General features: G+C 43.4%; 1 gene segment (V, D, J or C); it reads left to right on the top strand.

Moving 5' to 3' along the window:
- The first annotated feature begins 9,152 nt into the window (after nt 1-9,152).
- On the top strand, nt 9,153-9,967 carry LOC113250046 (immunoglobulin kappa variable 2-28-like). The segment is given in 2 exon segments: nt 9,153-9,222; nt 9,628-9,967. Coding segments are annotated over 2 exon segments (381 nt in total).
- Nucleotides 9,968-14,296: the final 4,329 nt, after the last annotated feature.

The following is a 14,296-nucleotide window of genomic DNA, read 5'->3' as shown; positions in this document are numbered from 1 at the left end:
TGTGTCTTCTGCTGCTCTGGGCCCCACTCGGAGCTGCCTCACTCCCCTGTCACCTGCCCTCAGGGCCAGATCAGCATTCCTACCCCTGTATTGTCTGATCCCAGAAGTCAGTGTTGCCTGTCAAGTGATTCCTTCCTTTATTTAAAGAAAAAGGCAGACATTAACACAATGGAATGGATGTACCCTCCAATCCTGTTCAGGGGGCCCCCCACTAGTGCTCTCTCACCATTGGGGGAAAATGGTTTTTGCAAATAATCAGTTTCAAATTTCACCTAGGGCTGCTAGAATTCTAGAATATGAGAGAGCCACTCTATGCGTTGGGGATGTTCCCCGTTTATGAGGGTAAGAATATGAAATATGGGGAAAATGTGCCCAAGGAAGTGTCTAAAAATTTTTAAAGCCTGTGGTGTTGTTTTTTTAAGTCCATTCTCTTTTTATTCATTTTAGTTTAATCATAATCATGTATATCTTTAGTCTTCAAGCCAGCCTCTTATACAGTAAGTCAAAGTGTTTATGTATTGCTTTATTAGACATCAGCTGATCTTCAGAGGGAATTCAAGGTTTCCAATATATTCCCAGTTAAAATCTCATGTTTTTTCTTTTTATAATAATATTTTTTATTATATTATGTTAGTCACCATACAGTACAGCCCCGGTTTCCGATGTAAAGTTCGATGATTCATTAGTTGTGTATAACACCCAGTGCACCATGCAATACGTGCCCTCCTTACTACCCATCACCGGTCTATCCCATTCCCCACCCCCCTCCCCTCTGAAGCCCTCAGTTTGTTTCTCAGAGTCCATAGTCTCTCATGCTTCATTCCCCCTTCTGATTACCCCCCCCTTTCTTTATTTATTTACTAGAGAGAAAGAGAGTTCAAGAGTGGTGTGTGGAGGTGGCAGAGGGAGAGGGAGAAACAGGCTCCCCACTGAGCAGGGAGCCTGACCCGGGCTGGATCCCAGAACCCTGAGATCATGACCTGAGCTGAAGGCCGATGCTTAACCGACTGAGCCACCCAAAGCCTGTAGTTCTTTGTTAAACCTTACAATTTCTTCATGTGACTACTCCAGGGAACTCAGAATTCATTTATTTTATTTTTATTTTGTTTTGTTTCATTTCATTTATTTTATTATTTTATTTTTCTTCTGATCCTTATTCTCTGCGTGGCTACTTAGAAGAGTCAGCATGCAGATTTCTGGAAAGTGAGGCGGTTGAAGCTTCAAACAGCGTTTGCACTCTGGGTTCCTTGGCTGCCAGAAAAGACCCAATGGGTGTGAAGTTCAGTCCTGTGAGGTTGTTGTTCCCGTAGGTCAGAAAGTCAGCATTTTCATTTCCAGATGCGGACAGACACTGTATGTTTCTTGGTAGGCAAGGCATGCCCACTAAATACTTCATTCAGTTCTCATCTCTTTCTCGTTCTGAACTTTCAATTTGTGGTAACAAATTGAACAAAAAGAGGTGGTCAAAGGGAATGTCAACTAATTTAAAAACTCAGTTTAAGGGATTTAATCTGATTTTGTTTATTCCAAAAGGTCTAAAATTCTCTTATTCAAATTTTGTATAAGCATTGTAGTTTCTTGAAATACCTGAATGTGGAAAAAGCATAGAATTGCAGATTCTCAGCTTATAGTCTCCATTTTTCTGCAAGTAGACTATCTTTTCTAAAAAAAAAAAAAAAAAAAAATCCAAAGAGGGGCACCTGGGTGGCTCAGTCGGTTAAGCCTCTGCCTTCAGCTCAGGTCATGATCACGGGGTCCTGGGATCAAGCCCCACATCAAGCTCCCTGCTCAGGGGGAGCCTGCTTCTCTCCCTGCCCCTCCCCCTGCTCATGTTTCCTCTCACTACCTCTCTCTCTCTCAAATAAATAAAATCTTAAAAAAAAAAAATCCAAAGACAATTAGTTTCTTTTTTCTCCTGGTATACTAATACTCTTTTCAATTTCTCTCTTTGAATCCTCAAATTCTCTTTTCAAAGGCAACTTCAAGTAAAATTGAAAAGAAAGGATCCCCATGTCTCAAGTGAACCAGACTTTCTTTTTTTTTTTTATTTTTTTTATTATTAACATATAATGTATTGTTTGTTTCAGGGGTACAGGTCTGTGATTCAACAATCTTACACAATACACAGCACTCACCACAACCCATACCCTCCCCAATGTGCATCACCCAGAGTCCCCATCCCTCCCACCCCCCTGCACTCCAGCAACCCTCAGTTTGTTTCCTGAGATTACGAGTCTCTTACGGTTTGTCTCCTTCTCTGGTTTCATCTTGTTTCATTTTTTCCTCGCTTCCCCTATGATCTTCTGCCTTGTTTCTCACATTCCACAGATCAGTGAGATCACAGGATAATTGAACCAGGCTTCCTTACATGATCAAACAGACTGTGAAAACAACTGTTAAATTTACAGAAGCTGTGGCTTCCAGGAGACGTTTAGAGTAGGGACACCCCTTTCTGCAAGGGCGAGTGTGGAGCAGGGAGTTAGAGGAGGTGAAATACTTACCAGGCAGACGACACCCAGGCGGGTGAGGGAATCATTGTCTTACTTCGTCCAGTTAGTCTGCACACGGCAGAACTAACATTTAGAGACGAAAGCCTTTGTCTCCAGCGCACAGTTCTCTCATCTAATGGGTGAGTTGTGCACCTCTATAAAGATTTATATTTACTCCAAAATAAAAGGAAACAAAAATAAGTCAAATAGTTGGACGAAGATTTATATGAAGGAGATGAAAAATAAAGTCTTGAAAATTCAGAAAACACAGGTATGTCAACACACCTGTTTCGGGGCGCCTGGGTGGCTCCGTCATTAAGCGTCTGCCTTCGGCTCAGGGCGTGATCCCGGCGTTCTGGGATCGAGCCCCACATCAGGCTCCTCCGCTGGGAGCCTGCTTCTTCCTCTGCCACTCCCCCTGCTTGTGTTCCCTCTCTCGCTGGCTGTCTCTCTCTCTGTCAAATGAATAAATAAAATCTTTAAACAAACAAACAAACAAACAAAAAACACCTGTTTCTCCCAGGGCTTTGAGAGAATCTATGAGCTCCGGGCATAGACACATTCCCTGAGCTTTCCCAGACCTCCCTGGACACTAGGAGTTATCCTCTAACGGGTAAACAGTTGTAGTTACTCCGAAAAGACTGACACATTTAGTCCCAGAACCTCGGGTGCAGGAATCCCCTCCAGCTCACCTAGACTTGGGGGAGCCCCTCCATTGGGTGGGTGGATCTCAGTTCTCTGACCGTGACGTAATCGGATCTTCAATCAGAAAGAACCTCCATTCGTGTCCATTGAGGGAACAGGATGTTTTATGCGCCTAAGCTTGTACAAAACAGAGAGGGTTTGGACAGTTTGGACCGACAAAGTCTACAGAACCCAGTGCCCAGAATGTGGAAGAGGATGATACTCTCCACCCCCCACACTCTGACCACAGCCGAGCGGACTCCGAAGTTCTGTCCTCAAGACTGTCTTCCCCTGTCACACAAACTTCGTGCTGGCTTCCAGGTTCGTCGAACCCAAACTCATATCCTCTGACAACAGAGACAAACCTACACTAAAATCCACCTGGACGAGTTTCTCCTCGTTCAGGTGATGATGGTCAAGTACAGAGACTCGCAGAGAGCTGCTCTCTTCCCCTGTGGACCCCCTATATCCCTTCACCAGACCCTGTTATTTGTGTCCAGGAGGAATGACTGACTCGGCTAGTGGCCACTCTTGTCGTCCAGAGAACTGGGAGGACCACACTTCCTGTCTGTAGGTAGCACCGGAAAAACGCGAAGCCCGTTTGCCCATTTCTGGAAGATTTTACGTGTGGTGTGTACTTCAGGACAGCAGATGAGGAGTTAAACAATCAGCCAGAATCAGAGATTCTTCAGGATTTTACATTAATTTCACAGAAAATAGCAAAACTCTCTGAAACTGAAGCATCTTAAAGACTACTTTGTAAAAGTAGCCATTTCAAGAACTGATTAATTAGAAAAGAATTTCAAGAATTGATTAGTTAGAAAAGAAAACACCACATGTTTCTCGCTGTTACTCTTTTTCTTACAATTCAAGGTTCCATTTTGGGTGATGAGTTTCCCCTTAACAAAGCATCACAAATTTGCTGGCCAAACACAACGCATGTGTTGCCTAATGGCTCTGGAGGCAGGAAGCCTGGCAGTAACGTTCCTGAGCAGCTCGGACCCAGGACCCAGGTCCACAGCCACCGTCTGTGCTGAAAGCCCAGGAAAATGCACAGGAGACACTGAAACTTTAAAGGAGGAAACCCCGTTTCTCTTGTTCTAACACATGGAATCTCATTTCCAACTGGGTGCTCACAGCTGTGGTTGCTTTCAATACATGAGAAGAAAGAGTAGATGTGAGAAAATTTTTTATATAACTATTCAGAAAAAAATAATTGAAAATTATTTCTTGTTCATTTTGTTCTATCATATTTCTATGGAGCCCTAAACTTCTTTCCTCTCATCTTAGCTATCAGCTTCCTGAGCGACATAGATTTAATTTTCTCTCCTGGTCGCGTTCTTTTGAACTGAGGGCTGTAGGGCGTTGGACTCACAGGGTCTAGCACTTGGGTCCACCATTCTTCAACAGTTAGCCGACACCAAACAACGTTTGAACTGCTTCCAGTCTCCACACTCTGCCACAGAACTTGGAAAACAATAATGATTTGTACAGGCATCAGAAAGAAAACATGTTTGAAAATGTACAAGAAAGTTCACTTTATCTTAGAAATGACCTTGGAAAAGAACAAGGAAAAAAACCTCCGGGTGTCTCCGTCCACGTGGCCACAAGAGGGCGCACACGCACCACGGGATCCCAGGATGGCTCTGGCTGTGTCTGGCAATAATGGCCAAGAGCCCGGACAGATTTCGGGTGTTATTATTATTTCTTGTTGTCACTTATGATTACATCTCAGAGTTTCCCCTCTTCATCTAGGGATAATTTCACACCTCCTGCTGCTGTCCATGTTTCCATCAGACTCCATGGCCACAGGGAAAACGGCACTACGGGAGGACTCCCAAATGACATACTTGGTTCCCCCCATACAAGTTCCTTCCATCAAATACTGTCCCGGGCGGAGTGTGACTCTGGGGAAACGGCCCAGACAGAAAACACATGTGAGAAACACTTGCAGTAAGAGGTCCCTCTGGCAAAGGAAAGGAGCGTGGAGTAGTCACGAGGGGCCATCAGGACGCCACGCAGGTGCTCCTCATCCAGGTATGAAAATGGGGAGCCTGCAGCCTCCCGCAGGCCTGTGGCCATGGCTCCGGGGACCCATGGACCAGACCAGACTCACACTTGCTCACAGCTGCACTCACCGCTGGTGTCAGAGAGAGTTGGCGTGGTCTGAGTTCCCAATGCTTCAGAACTGTGTACACAGTCTCTCGGTGACCAGCAGGGTGACTGATGAAGCCGCTTTGGTTAGATTTATACCCGTAGCTGCAATCAGGATGGAGAATTGGGCGGGAGAGACATCTCTCAAGACCAAAGGAAAAATCACCACCTTATGACTTTTTCTCTTCCAATATTGATCCTCCATGACATGTGGGAAACCTCAGTGTGACGGGAGCCCCATGTTATTCACCCCCAAACTTGGCCTGGCCAACTGACCCCAAAGTTGGACCATCCCAGGCTTCTGTGTATCCTCTTTCGAAAACCGGTGTCTGGGACAGTGTGGCTGAGGGGGTTCACGATGGTTCCATGCTGACTCTTCCCCTCAGCTCTGGGCAGTGCTAATCCCTGAAGGAACGGCTGCCTGTTCTCCTCAGCACCAAGCGCACAGGCCGGCTCCGCCCTGACCTCACCACAGCCTCAGTGCACGTTCCACTGGGTCATAGACAGTGGTCGGGCCCCTGGGAGAGAATTTTTCCCCAAAAGCCCAAGTCAGACTCACAATATTGGATAAAGTCTGATTGGCCCTTCTCTGGCATCCTCCCTCGTATCCACAAAGTCTGCACCCCCTGCTCATTTTTACCTTGCACAGTCCTCAGAAGACACAATCCCACTGCTTAGATCAGAAGTAAATGCCTTGGAAAGTCATCTCGTTATTGAAGTAAGTGCAATAGAGGTACGGTCACATAGTCTTCCAGTGAGACTGTCCGAAGAGTGTCCTAACTCCGCGAATCCAAATATGGCATCAATCCTGACATGAGATCGGTGTCTCCCAAGTAGGGAGTAGCTCAGGGAATAATGTAACTGAATTTTTTATGTTTTCTTTCTCCAGCATGGTAACTGGTACAAAACTCTATTCATTTATCTGAATAATTGACACAATAACAGCTGTGCATTGGTGGGTGTTTTAATAAATCACATTTTCCATAAGCCCCATGTTTTCGCCAATCCTATTCCTCTTTTCCTTTCTCCGAGCTATTAACATCCACGCTGTCATTGACCATCACAGAAACATTTGTCATCTAAGAGTGAATATAACTTATTACTTCAATATTCTCTATTGGTTGCAAGCTATAAATATAACTAAAATCTGAAAATCAACCACAAACACAGGTAGTCTCAGAGAGAAGTGGACTATTCCTAATAAAGTCGGCATATGGCCAAATAAGGAGACTGTTTCATGTAACTCCTTTGAATATATTTGTCCAAGACTTCCTTACAAAAAGGGTTTTGATAGCCATATTCATTTCTTTCCATGTAATCAGAAATGTTGGCATAGATAACTCCTGGTACAATGCACTGAGGATATATTCCTTCTGCAGTATCCTTGCCAAAACTGAAACTCTTATTCCAGTCAATAGAAACCATCAAACAAATCTGATGAGCAGAACAAACTTCACAAGAACTGTCCAGTACACTGCACGAGTTCCAAGATCATGAAGGATACCCAGAATGAGATAATCATCACAGATTGGAGGAAAGTAAGGAGACATGGCGATGCATGTCATGTAGATTCTTGGATTTTATCCTAGGACATAAACAGGGCTTTAATGGAAAAATCAGTGAATCCAAATATGGATTATCAATTAGCTAATAGCATTGTATCAATGTTAATTTCCTGGCTAAGATAATTATAGTAAGGTTGTGTAAGTTGTTCACATTAGGGAAAGCTAGAGAAAGAGTGTATGGAAACGGTCTTAATATTTTTGAAATTTCTTTTAAGTCTAAAATGATGTCAAAATAAATTAAAATATGTAATCAAAAGGATTTAAAATAAGAAAAGAGTACGAGTTCCTATTGCACTGCTCCGCGGCGTCAATCTCTTTTCCCTCCTTTCCCTACTTGCAATTCCCTTTCGTTGTCTTTCATCTACTTACGTTTTGAAGCCTAGTTGAGATGCAATGCTACGTCAGCATCAGGTGCACAGCAGAGTGATTCAAGAACCTACGTGTTACTCTCCGCCCACCACAGTGTAGCTCCCATCTGTCTCCGCAGGACGCTGTTGTAATCCCATTGACCCTGTTGCCTGGGCTGTACGTTCATCGTCGTGACTGATTCATTCCATAACTAGAAGCCTGTACTCGCCTCCCCTCACACATCTTTCCCGTCTCCCCTCCTCCTTCCTCTCTGGCAGCCATTACTTTGTTCTCTGTATTTATCGGTCTGGGTTCTACATTTTGTTGTTTGTCTGTGTGTTTTGTTTTTTAGATTCGACATACAAGTAAAATCATATGGCATTTGGCTTTCTCTGTCTGACTTATTTCTCTTAGCAGAATACCCTCTAGGTCCATCCACATGGTCACAAATGGCGAGATTTCATTGTTTCTTATGGCTGAGTAATACTCCATTGTATGTATATACGACCTCTCCTTCATCCATTCAGTCATTGATGGACACTTAGGTTGCTTCCATATTTGGCTATCGTAAATACTGCTGCAGTAAACATAGGGTTACATATGATCTTTTCAAACTGGTGTTTTCATTTTCTTCGGATAAATACCCAGGAGCGGAATTACTGGATTGTATGGTATTCCTATTTTAAGTTTTTGAGGATACTCCATACTGTTTAAACTCCATACTGTTTTCCACACTGGTTGTACCAATTTACATTCCCACCAACAGGGCACAGGACTCCTTTTTCTCCACATCCTCACCAACACTTGTTATTTCTTATCTTTTTGATCCTAGCCATTCTGGCAGGTGTAAGGGGGTATCTCATTGTGGTTTTGATTTGCATTTCCCTGATGTGATGCTGAGCATCTTTTCACGTGTCCATTGGCCATCCCAGATCTTCTTTGGAAAAATGTCTATTCAGATTCTTGTCCACTTTTAATCAGATTATTTGGGTCTTGGTTGTTGAGTTGTAAAAGTACTTTATGCATTTTGGATATTAGCCCCTTATTGGATGCATCATTTGCAAATATGTTCTCCCATTTAGTAGGTTTCCTTTTCATTTTGTTGATGGTTTCCTCTGCTGTGCAAAAGTTTTTCAGTTGGTAAAGTCCCAATAGTTTATTTTTGCTTTTATTTCCCTTGTCCAAAAAGACATATCTAGAAAAATGTTTCTAAGACTAATGTCAAAGGTATTATTGCCTATATTTTCTTCAGGTCTCACATTTAGGTCTTTAATCCATTTTGAGTTTATTTTTGCCTGTGGTGTAATAAAGTGGTCCAATTTCATTCCCACACATGTGGCTGTGCCGTTTTCGCAACAGCATTTGTTGAAGAGACGTCCCCATTGTGTATTCTTGTCTCCTTCGTCATAGATTAATAGACTACATATGCACAGGTTTACTGCTGGGCTCTATTCTGTTCTATTGACCTTTATGTCTATTTTAATGCCAATACCATACTGATTTCGTTACTATAGCTTTGGAGTATACTTTGCAGTCAAGGATTGTGATACCATGAGCTTTGTTCTTCTTTCTCAAGATTGCTGTGCCTACCCAGGGTCGACCTTTTACATAAAGGTGTAAAATGAGCCTGGAAAAAGCTAAAGAACTAGAAATGTAGCAGGGAAACAGAAAGATCATTTAAACATGTCCCTCCCACCTCTTGGGCAGCATAGATTGTGTCTCTATTACTTTTGCTCCAAGCAGACAATCTTTCACGTCACTTTGCTCACATGAGCGGTCATACGCCCCTCCTGCTGGCTCTCTCCATATGGCTGCACCCACACGGGATTTGCATATTCTCCCCCAGGGAGGACCTTCCCTTGCCAGTCTGAGATAAAAGATCAACTCTCCCCTTGTCTTTACCCACCAGGACTCACCCCTTTCACTTGTCAGAATGAGGTTCCCTGCTCAGCTCCTGGGGCTCCTCGTGCTCTGGTTTCCAGGTAAGGACAGAATGTCCAAAGAGGAAGGAAAGTGGGGTTGTTAGGATGAACTCTGAGGGCACCACTGTTTACATAAATTCTGTTTTCCTGTGAGATGGATATGTCTTGCCCTCTGGGATGTGGCATGTGACCTTTAGCTCTGTGAGAGAGGAAGATTCCCAAAGGAAAGGGACCTCTGTGTACTCTGGAAGAGGGGGATGGCTTGGGTGACCTCCAGAGATGCCTTTATGTCTTGCACATGTCTGGTTCTTTTTTGAAATCGGGAAGTTTTGAGTTCTGAAATAGAATCCCTTAAAAAGCATTTTAGTCTGAAACAAATTATGAAAAATTTTCACAATTCTGAAAAATTATGAAAAAATTTTTCACAGTTTGCACATAACCTTGCTTTTTCTCTTCTTACTTTAGGATCCAGTGGGGAGATTGTGATGACACAGACCCCTCTCTCCCTTCCCGTCACCCTTGGAGAGCCGGCCTCCATCTCCTGCAAGGCCAGTCAGAGCCTCCTGCACAGTAATGGATACACTTATTTGTATTGGTACCTGCAGAAGCCGGGCCAGTCTCCACAGCTCCTGATCTACTTGGTTTCCTATCGTCACTCTGGTGTTCCAGACAGGTTCAGTGGCAGCGGGTCAGGGACAGATTTCACCCTGAAGATCAGCAGGGTGGAGGCTGACGATGTGGGAGTGTATTACTGCATGCAAGGTACACAGGATCCTCCCACAGTGTTTCAGCCCTGAACACAAACCTTCCCGCGGCTCACGGCCCAGCTGCCCACATGTGGTGTTGGTTGGGGAGCAGGCACAGCAGACTCTCTCGGTCAGTGTAAGAGGAAGTCGATGGGGAACTCAAGGGAATAGTTGAGGCTGCAGGGTCTGGACCCTGAGGGCCTCGGCTGCACCCCAGCACCCTCCTTTATGGCCCTGTCAGCTGAAACAGCCTGGGCATGACATGCCTATCAGGGAGAATGGGTGAGCTCGGAGCCACCAGTCAGGACAGAGGGAAGAGCTGAATGAAAGTCCCTCTGATCCTCTCTGCCTTGTGTACGGCTGGATGTCAAACTCAGCGGGAAAACCAGACAAGTGGGGCCATTCCTGGAAATACAAGTGAAATTCATGTTGGTGTTTGACAGTTTTGAGCACCTGGGGTTGTATGGAAGTGTTGAATCGCCATATTGTACACCTGAAACTAATATTACACTGTATGTTTACTGCAATTTAAGTAAAAACTTTCAAAAACAATAAAATCTAATACTGCTGAAAGGAAATAACAAGAATTGTTTTGACAAGAGAGGAAATTTTCGCATAGGAATTTTATCCTCTGCTTTTAAAATAAGGAAACAAGATCCCTCCCTTCCCGAGGGCGGACAGCACCACACGAACCACTGCTTGTAGCCAATGGGACTCTTGTTCTTCCCCAATGAGATTATGTCAAAATAACCTTCCCCAGTTTCCTCCCAACCCCTTATTAAAAATGACCTCTCTTTGTCTCTTTGGACTGGCTTAGGATTTGTCATAGTTTCTTGTCCTCTCCCATTCCTGAATAAACTCATTTTATTAATAAAATACTGGTCGTTCTACTTTTAAATTTGTCCGACTCCCAAACAACATCTCCCCAGGGTCTCCCCCTACCCTTCCAGCGCCTGGACAACACCATTCCACTCTGTTCTTTGAGTTCGGCCCTTTTAGATTCTACATCTAAGTGAGGTCATAGAATAGTGGTCTTTCTCTGACTTCTCTCGCTCAGCATAATGACGTCAAGGTCCATCCAATTGGTCGCACACGGCAGAGTGTCATTCTTTGTCGTGGCTGAATAATAGTCCATTGTGTACATATACCACAGCCTCCTTACCCATTCATCCACTGTGGGCACTTCGGTTGTCTCCATCTTTGGTGTTGTGAATAATGTTGCAATGAACATGGGAGTGCCGATCTATGATAACTGATTTCTTTCAGGGAGCTTGAAAAGATAAGATTTATTACTCAGGGTTCCTTGAGGGTCACGTCTTGATATTTATCAGAGAATTATGCTGGCCTGATGTCACATCACTGCTGTAGTCAAGGATGTCTGGAAAGAATGGAAATCACAGTAGCGAGTAAACGCCAAGTGTTACATGTGGTGGTCACTATTCAAAGATAAGCAACTCCATGATAAGGGCTCCTGGCTTTGGCAGATTGTCAGGCTTTAGAAGAAACATAACTGATGGATTAGATGCAAGTTATTTTGGAAAAACATGACTGGACCTTTTGAAACAGGCCAAGATTGAATATAATGGCTTTCCATTATTTGGCTTTATTATAATTGCTTTTCAAGTAAATTCTTATCTAGCCCTTATTGAGCAGAGAATGCTCAATAATGAAGATGATCCAACATGACTTCAGTCAGTCACCTTTCCTACCTCTCCCAGGGAGAGTCACGAACAAGTTTCATGGAGGGTCATGCATGGGCCCAATAACATGAATTTCAACTAACCAAGTCTCATGTGGCTACCGGAATTGCAAGCATTCCACTTGCCTAGGACAATGACTACTTCTGAACCCCTAATATTGTACCATCCATCATGGTATCAGAACAAGAACTGGTGTCAAGTTGATTATACTGGGCTGGCAGGACTAGACAGCTCCTCCCCACAGTGATACAGCCTCGAGTAGTAACTATCCTCCCAGGCTGCTTGTGTGGTGAGGGTCGTGGGTTACAATAGCTACACTCTCCCTGTGGTCTGTTCAGAAGTGCATGGTCTATTTCAGGGAAGGGTTTCAGGGCTCCAGCTAAAGGCCTGCAAGGGACTTTAGTCTTGCAAGAACTTTCTTGGCCGCGTGAAATCCGCTATTCATTCTAAAATGAGATTCCTGGGTAGAGCCTGCAAAAGGCTTATGGTCTTTGAATAGCTTCTGTAGAGAAGGTGTTTATTAAAGGCAAAGAAATGGGTTAAAAAAAATGGAGCCCATATTCAATGAAATAAAAACAACGGTACACCAATTATATTGTCAGTTGCAATTTACAGAAATCTTGAGGACTTACTATACATAAATACTCTACTAAGGACTTAATCATCTAGCGTGACTCTTCTCACAATTCTCCTGTATAGATGAGAAATCAAAGGCTCTCAGAGCTCCAGTTGTTCAAGGGACCAGTGCTTGTAGGGAAGAAGGTGGACAAAGAATCTGATACTTCGACTTCCTAATTCCTACTCATGAATTTATCCATTCATTTAAAACATGTGGTCCATATATAATGGAATATTACTCAGCCATCAAAAAGAACGATTTCTCAACATTTGCTGCAACATGGACAGGACTGGAGGAGATAATGCTAAGCGAAATAAGTCAAGCAGAGAAAGACAATTATCATATGGTTTCACTCATTTATGGAACATAAGAAGTAGGAAGATTGGTAGGAGAAGAAACGGAAGAAGAAAGGGGGGGATAAACAGAAGGGGGAATGAACCATGAGAGACTATGGACTCTGGGAAACAAACTGAGGGCTTCAGAGGGGAGGGGGGTGGGGGTATGGGATAGGCCGGTGATGGGTATTAAGGAGGGCATGTATTGCATGGAGCACTGGGTGTTATACACAAGTAATGAATCATGGAACTTTACATCAAAAACCAGGGATGTACTGTATGGTGACTAACATAATTAAAAAATATTATTAATAAAAAAATAAAAATAAAACAAGTAGATACACATAGACACGGTGAAGTGTGTGCAGTGACTATGAAGGGTAAGCGGATGAATAGAAACGGACACGCTCTCCTACAGTCACTCCTCACACCCAGATAGAGACCATCTCCAACATGTCAAAGGCTCTTCATGCTCCTTCTCTGTCAATTCCACATTGCTTCCACCACCACCAGAAGCCCCCGCTGTTCTGTTTTCTATCAAAATTGATCCGATTTCCCCAGTTCTTGGACTTCATCACGAGTGGCCACGCACTATGGACTGTTTGTTGTCTTGCTTCCCTCCACTAACATATGTGTGAGTGTCATCTATGTGGTTGGGGGAAGTCATTTGTTCCTTTTTACCGCAGAATGATTCTTTTATCCAAATAGATCACAATTTATTCATTTTTTAATTACGCAGTTGTTTTCAGTTTTTATTTTTTTGTTTTTTAATGATTCATTTATTTAAGAGAGAGAAAGAGAGTGCAGTGTATGCATTTTGTTATCAACAAAGATAGTTTACTTCTTCCTTTCTGTATTTTGTAACTGTCTCTTTTTTCTTCCTGTTTTTTTTTTCTTCCTTTATTGCACTGTCTGGGACCTGTAGTATAATTTTGAATAGAAGTGATGATAGTGGACATTCAGTCTTTTTCACAATATAAGGAGTAAAATGTTCAATAACTTTATCACCGAATATGATATTTGCTCTAGGATATTGATAGACACTTCATGAGAAAAAGGTGTTTTCATTATTTGTGGCTTGCTGACAATTTTTATCAAAAACAGCTGTTGACTTGTTTTCAAATGATTTTTCACTACTATTGAGATCACTTAAGAACAAAGAAAAGGTCTGTCTGCAAAATAAATCTTTTTTTTTTTAAGATTTTATTGATTTATTTGAGAGAGAGAGCAGCACAGCCTGATGTTGGGGCTCGATCCTAGGACCTTGAGATCATGACCTGAGCCAAAGGCAGACACTTCACCAACTGAGCCACCCAGGCACCCCTAGAAGATAAATTTCTGATCACCTCCTCAATCTAACCCAATCCAGTGATGCACTAAGATGTCGATCACATTGGGAATGGAAGGAAAGTAATAAGACCACTGGCCTCTCTTTTGCTTCCAACATTCTTGTGCCAAACATCATCTCGCTGAATCTAGGTGAATAATGGGGAGGGAGGACATAGGAAGCAAATGTTGTGAGCACAGGACAGAAATGCTTCCCTCAGGGGGAGCTCCAGGCATCTTCTGCCACAATCACCTGGGGATGGGTTGTTCAAGTGCAGAGGAGAGGAGGCCAATGGTCTCAGCAGCCGGAAGCCCCGATGTCCCTCCCCCAGCTGCTTTGCATGCTCCTCCCAGCCCCCCTGCTGTCCAGAGCCCATATCAGTGCCTGGGTCCCTGCTCTGGGGGAGA

The sequence above is a fragment of the Ursus arctos genome, unplaced genomic scaffold (genome assembly GCF_023065955.2).
Source record: "Ursus arctos isolate Adak ecotype North America unplaced genomic scaffold, UrsArc2.0 scaffold_8, whole genome shotgun sequence".
Classification (NCBI taxonomy): domain Eukaryota; kingdom Metazoa; phylum Chordata; class Mammalia; order Carnivora; family Ursidae; genus Ursus; species Ursus arctos.
Note: the sequence above shows the minus strand (reverse complement) of the source record. Positions and strands in the feature narration are given on the sequence as shown.